Here is a 6,052-nt window from a genome sequence, read left to right as displayed (position 1 = left end):
GCTGTAGGTTCCCCTCTCCTTCCTTGGGGCTGGGGGGGAGCTGTAGGTTCCCCCCTCCTTGCTTGGGGCCGGGGGTGGGAAGCTGTGGGCCTCCCCCCACCTTGCTTGGGGCTGGGGGGGGGAAAGCTGTGGGCCCTGCTTGGCAGGGGGAGCAGGGCATGGGGCAGGGAGGCTGCTGGACTCCCTGTTGGGCCCCACGTGTGTGTGGGGGGGTGGGACTGTGGAAACCTTTTACCCCCTTGGGCAGACTGGTAAGGCAGGGGGCTGCGGGGGGAAATATGTGGCCCCCCCCGCTGCTCTGCTTGTGGGGCTGCAGCACTCTGTCCATGGGGCTGTGGGAGGGCTGGAGAACCCTTCCATCCCGTGCTGCTTCTGTGGAGCTTCCCCGTCCCTTGGCCACGTTTGTCTCTGGGGCTGGGGGGGCTGAGGGACCCCAGGCGGTGGGGTGAGTCCTGTGGTTCTTCCCTACAGGGCTCCGGGCCCGGCGGTGGCTTTGGTGCCTGTGTTCCCCCTCCTCCCCACCAAGTGACTCCTCGCAGCAAGGTTGGGGATGGGGTTCAGGCCTAACGGCTGCCTCGCTTCTCCCCAGGAAACGCTCATGGGGAAGTACGGAGACAACTCCAAGCTCATCTACGAGCTGCAGGACCAGGGGGGAGAGCTGCTGGCCCTGCGCTACGACCTGACTGTATCCTGCCACAGCCCTGACCGCATGGGGAGCGTGAAGTTCTTGTGGAGGGTACAGTGACACGCTGTGGCCTCTGCCTAGGTTAAAGGTGTTAGCGTGAGTCATCCTTGCCCATGTAATGTTGCCGTGACCCATCCGCAGGTCCTGACTTCCTATAGTCTGGGTGACAGAAACGCTGACTCCTTCACTCTGACCAGTTGAGTCCCAGCTGGTCCGACTCTCTCCGTGTGACTCCCACCTCTAGCTGCCTCCCAGTCAGTCCGATATCTGCAGCAAATCTGCTCTTTCTGCAGTGTGTGGGTATGCACCAGTATCCTCCACAATACTGTTTTTATCTCTTCCTAGTCATGGTCCCCACCTGTGTGCGCTCCTTCTTCCCTGCCACCTTTCCCGTGCCTCTGCGGAGCGCCGGTAGTTGTTCTGAGAGCAACAGTGATTGCTGCAGATATGAAACAAGCATCCTTCCTGGGCCGTCTCCATCTCCGCGTGTTTCCCCTAAAAGCTCTTTTCTTTAGTATCTCCTGCGTTATATATTGAATTATCTCTGTATCACACCTTAAGAAAGCAAAATGACCCAGCAAAGGCCTGTGTTTGCAAGGTGTTAACCTACTGCGGTTAAAAAAAACGAAATGAAGTTGTCCCTGCATTAGAAGAGCTAAGCATGGTTCCGCATCAGCCCAGCCTGTGTTTTAGAGACCTGCTACGCAGGGAGCAGCCTGCAAAGTGACAGGAGGACAGGGGTGGCTTTGGGATTTGGTTGTCTGGCTCAAGGAGTCTCTGGGTTCTGTCCTTGACCCTTTGGTCCCAGGTGCCCTTCGCTCGCTATTTGGCAATGAACAAAATCACCAACATTAAGCGCTACCACATCGCTAAGGTGTACAGGAGGGACAACCCAGCCACGACCCGGGGCCGCTACAGGGAATTCTACCAGTGCGTGAGTGTTGTAGCTGCTGTGCGAGAGGAGCTGGGCCAGTTCCTGCTAGGAATGTGGGAAGAGAGAGCTGGGGAATGGCGAGGGGGCTGGTTACCTTCAGCTGCTGTGTGGTTGTACGATGCTTTGTGCCCCATTGAGCTCTGCAGCTGGAGTAGGGGCCCTGCACAGCAGTCCTGAAGCTGGGCTCCTGCTGAAGTAGAGAGAAGGGGTTGCTACGTGGGAAGATGGGCTGGATTTCAGGAGCAGCCCAGCTATGCCAGGAATTTCTCTGCCTTTTCTTGTGCCCCAGGATTTTGACATCGCTGGCCAGTTTGACCCTATGATTCCTGATGCTGAATGCCTGAAAATAGTGCATGAGATCCTGAGCGACTTGCAGCTTGGGGACTTTCTCATTAAGGTGAGATGAGAGCCAAGTGGCTTTCACACATATATGTGCCTTCCCTCCCATGCCCTGCTCCAGTGCGCTGTGGGTCTGAGAGACCAGTGAAAAGGTACAAGGAGACTCCAACAGCTGTAGCTTCCAGCACCTCTTGGGCAGGGGCGAGGAGAAATTGCGGTGGGGTGATCTCCCCTGGGCTGAGCATGCCTCTTCCTCCCCCCAGGTCAATGACCGACGCATTTTGAACGGTGTGTTTGCCGTTTGTGGCGTCCCAGAGAGCAAGTTCATAACCACGTGCTCTACTGTGGACAAGCTGGACAAGGTAAGGGGGTTCTGGGGGCTCTTCTACCTGCATCCAGCACTGTATGGGATAGTAACAAATGCCTGGAAGTAGCCCTGAAGTTGCAAAATGTGCATTATGCTCTTTGGGCAGGTGACTTCCAGTTTCAGGGTCTGGATGTCCAGGCTGGGCAGTGGTGTTGCTATTCCCATCAGAAAGAAGTATCACAGCAGTTAACTCATTAAGGTTTGTAAGAGCTTCTGAGAGCTCTTGGGCTCGTAGCAGTGGCCAAGAATAAAGCCTGGCATTGTCTGTGATTTCCATTAAGAATTCCTGTGACATAGACATAGATCATTAGTGAGAGTGCTTGCTGTGAAGCATCTGCTCTCCTCCCACACATGTTCTGAATCCATGGGCTGATGGAGACCACGGATGAGGGCATTCTGCAGTGACTGATGTTCTTGTCTCCCCTTGCAGATGCCGTGGGAGGATGTGAGGAGCGAGATGGTGGGAGAGAAGGGGCTCTCTCCTGAGGCTGCGGATCGCATTGGGGAATACGTGCAGCTCCACGGTGAGCACTGTGGGGTGGATCCCTTCTCCTTCTCAGCAGAAAGCCCCCCTCCAGCCTGCTCAGTCACTGTCCCTACAAGCGTGGCCACTCTCTTCCAGGCCAGGCAGACAGGGGCCAGTGCACCCTGGGCAGGGACAGAGGGCGCAAAGCAGCGCATGCGACTCGTTGCCAGTGCTGCCCTGTTGTTGGCCCATGGCAGACCCAGGCATGCCTTGTTCCCACAGGTGGCCTGGACCTGATTGAGCAGCTCCTGCAGGACCCCAAGCTATCTCAGAATAAACCAGCCAAGGAGGGGCTGGGGGACATGAAGCTGCTGTTTGAGTACCTGACACTGTTTGGCATCACAGGGAAGGTGAGGAGGTGCAGAGGCAGGAGGGGGTGCTGCCCTCGYGGCTGGGCAGCCCTGGGCTCCCCAGCTGCACCCAGTGACGGGACTCTGCTTGTGTCCTGCAGATCTCCTTTGACTTGAGCCTGGCGCGAGGTCTGGACTACTATACAGGGGTGATCTTTGAGGCTGTCCTCCTGCAGCAGGAGAACGACCACGTGGAGGAGTCGGTCGGCGTTGGGAGTGTGGCTGGAGGCGGTCGCTATGATGGGCTGGTGGGGATGTTTGATCCCAAAGGACGGAAGGTGCCCTGTGTGGGAGTCAGCATTGGGATTGAGCGGATCTTCTCCATCATGGAGCAGAGAGTGAAGGTAAGTGCTGCAGGCAGTACTTGATATGGGCAGGGCTCAGGAGCAGTCTGTATCGTTTGTTACAGATGATAGAAAATGCATAGCTCCATAGTGCTCAAGAAGGGGACTCTGTGGAGAGGGCGTTAATGTCTGAATATCACTGTGGAGGACAGAGCCCTTTCCTCTTCTCTTCTGCAGCCTGCTGTGTGGCAGTCATTGGCATCCGAGGGCAGCGTTTCATAGCAGACACTAAGGAAGTGTCGGAGATGGGCCCTGAGTTCTGGTCCTGGTTCTGTCTTTTGATTCCTGCATGGCTTGGCCCAAGTCAATTCACTCTTGTCTCTCCCCTGTGAAGTTTCTCCCCTAGGGGTTGTGAAATTATAAATTCAGTAACAGCTGTGAAACTCACTTTGTAATGAGTGCCATAAAAAACCCTGTGAGGAAAGTAATCACTTTGCATTTAGTTCCGAGCTCATGATTGATAGTAAATGAGGCCAAGGCAATGTGTTTGTACATGAAGAATCAAAAGAAACATTGGAAAGTTGTCTAAGTCCCCTCTGGGAAGGAGGAAGGCCAATGTCCCACAGAAACAGCAGCGCACAAATAGTCTGTCAGAATGCAGGCTCACTGGGGGGCTCATTAAACTTGCCCAGGCTGTCTTAATTATGGATCCTGTTAGCTTCTGAAAGGTTAGCCTTGCTCAGTAACATTCACTGAACAGTGATGATTTGCTTTTAAATATATTTGTGTTAGTGAGCCAACAGTTAAGGTCTAAGGTGAGGTGGGGTGATGGAGGTGAGCTCCTGTTGAGAGCTGCGGATTCCCTCAAAGCCAGTCATGAGCGTGTCTGTCTTTGCAGGCCTCTGGGGAGAAGGTTCGTACGACCGAGACGCAAGTGCTGGTGGCTACACCTCAGAAACACTTACTTGGTGCGAGACTGAAGCTCATCTCTGAGCTGTGGGATGCAGGCATCAAGGTAAAGCAGCGATGTTGGCTTGGCCCTGTTACATTAACTGCAGTCACAAGACAGGGAGAGCAACCCCACTAGCTGTCTGTCTATGCAGATCTGGGCCTGTCTGAGATCTAGCGGACAGAGAAGGAAGACAGCTGTGAGCACCACAGGCAACCACTTGCTGCAGGAGTAATGAGGCAGTTTTCTATGAGGTTTCGGTGCTGGCTGTTTTGCTCCATGATCCATCAGTGCAAATTTTGCATTAATGATTCAAACCACCTGTTCTGCTCCCTTCTAGGCAGAGATGCTCTACAAGAAGGACCCTAAACTGCTGAAACAGCTGCAGTACTGTGAGGACACAGGGATTCCCCTTGTAGCCATCATAGGAGAGCAAGAGTTGACAGATGGAGTTGTCAAACTGCGAGTTGTCACAACAAGAGAAGAGGTGAGAATACCCTTTTACACCAGGATTCAAAAGTGCTTCCAAAACCTAGAAATTGTCATTGAAAGGCTCCAGCTTTTTCCTCATTGATGGTGTTCCAGAAAATCGTTGTTACAAACTGCATTGGGATCCACAGCGAGTCCTCAGGGCTGAATCAAACCGTGCTCTGCTTAGCAGCCTTAAATGTATTTGTTCCCCCAAGCAGAGTGCAGCAATGAGCCCCTTCATTTTTCACTGTCCCTTCTTGGACAGCCTAAGCTGTAACTCTGAGGCGGGAGGCAGGACACCCTGAGTAGTGGGTCCTGTGAAGCCTGGGGGATGGTCAGGAAAAGAGTCTCCTGATCAGCAGCACTGATTTCCACAGAGCAGGTTCCACTGCTGCTACCTCTTTCTTGCTGTTTGCTTTGTAGGTTAATATCCCGAGAGAGAAGGTTGCTGATGAAATCAGAAGAAGGCTGGAGCCCTGCAGCCTTTCTGTCCAGAGCTGCTTGACTCTGTGAACGGCTGTGTAACTGGGAACCCCCAGAGCGCTTAGCCATCAGCTGCCCACTGAACTGTGGTCACCACCTGTTACCCTGAGGCTCATCTGCCTAGGCTAAGGCAGCGTTGAAATGGGACATCTGCTTGGAAGGAGTGGACAGGTTTTAAAAGGCATGGACCATGCAATCACCTTGTTAACCTTCTGGTTAACTGATCTGAGGGGCAGGACAAGTTTGCGCGCTCCTAATATCACAGTACCAGTAACCGCAGAGCAACTTCTCTCTGCTGCGAGCTGCTCGGTGTCGGGGAGGGAACTTGCCGCTGCGGCCGGGGTGCCTGGAGGGGCAGCAGGGTGCGTCAGGGGAAGCTCTGCTGGTGCTCCCAGAGGTTCGGGACTTGCGTGGAAACGTGGCAGCCGCGAGGGAGCCTACGCTGGGGTGCGGGCTGCGAGGTCAGGAGGAGCAGAGCCCCTGGGGCCGCGGCGCGAAGCCGCCTCCGAGCGCCYCACGGCGTCGGGGCTGGGCCGGGCCGCGCCGGCCCTTCCCGCCGCGGGGGCTCCGGGCGGGGGGATGTGGATTTTTTTCTAAGCATGAATGAACGAATAAATGAATGAATGAAGGGCGGACGCGTGCGAGTCCTCCCTCCCGCCCCTCG

General features: G+C 54.9%; 2 protein-coding genes across 3 annotated transcripts in view; both read left to right on the top strand.

Moving 5' to 3' along the window:
* The first annotated feature begins 226 nt into the window (after window positions 1–226).
* On the top strand, window positions 227–5,439 carry LOC112967095 (histidine--tRNA ligase, cytoplasmic-like). 2 transcript variants are annotated; one of them, XM_026067863.1, is made up of 11 exons: window positions 227–736; window positions 1,031–1,141; window positions 1,494–1,619; window positions 1,909–2,016; window positions 2,222–2,320; window positions 2,756–2,849; window positions 3,074–3,201; window positions 3,303–3,545; window positions 4,384–4,500; window positions 4,775–4,921; window positions 5,329–5,439. In XM_026067863.1, exons 1-11 carry the CDS (start codon window positions 551–553, stop codon window positions 5,416–5,418), a joined length of 1,449 nt encoding a protein of 482 aa, XP_025923648.1. In that variant the 5' UTR covers window positions 227–550; the 3' UTR covers window positions 5,419–5,439. The 2 variants fall into 2 exon arrangements, with proteins under 2 accessions (XP_025923648.1, XP_025923649.1); XM_026067864.1 differs by lacking the exon at window positions 1,031–1,141 and having other exon boundaries at window positions 231–685.
* Window positions 5,440–5,484: 45 nt separating this feature from the next.
* The window catches only part of HARS (histidyl-tRNA synthetase), a 16,822-nt gene continuing 16,254 nt past the window's right edge, over window positions 5,485–6,052 (top strand). The window contains exon 1 of the mRNA XM_026067865.1: window positions 5,485–5,569. The gene's annotated coding sequence lies outside the window, so the exon portion shown is untranslated. The remainder of the gene's footprint in view (window positions 5,570–6,052) is intronic.

The sequence above is a fragment of the Apteryx rowi genome, unplaced genomic scaffold (genome assembly GCF_003343035.1).
Source record: "Apteryx rowi isolate R43461 unplaced genomic scaffold, aptRow1 scaffold_264, whole genome shotgun sequence".
In the NCBI taxonomy this organism is placed as follows: Eukaryota; Metazoa; Chordata; class Aves; order Apterygiformes; family Apterygidae; genus Apteryx; species Apteryx rowi.
Note: the sequence above shows the minus strand (reverse complement) of the source record. Positions and strands in the feature narration are given on the sequence as shown.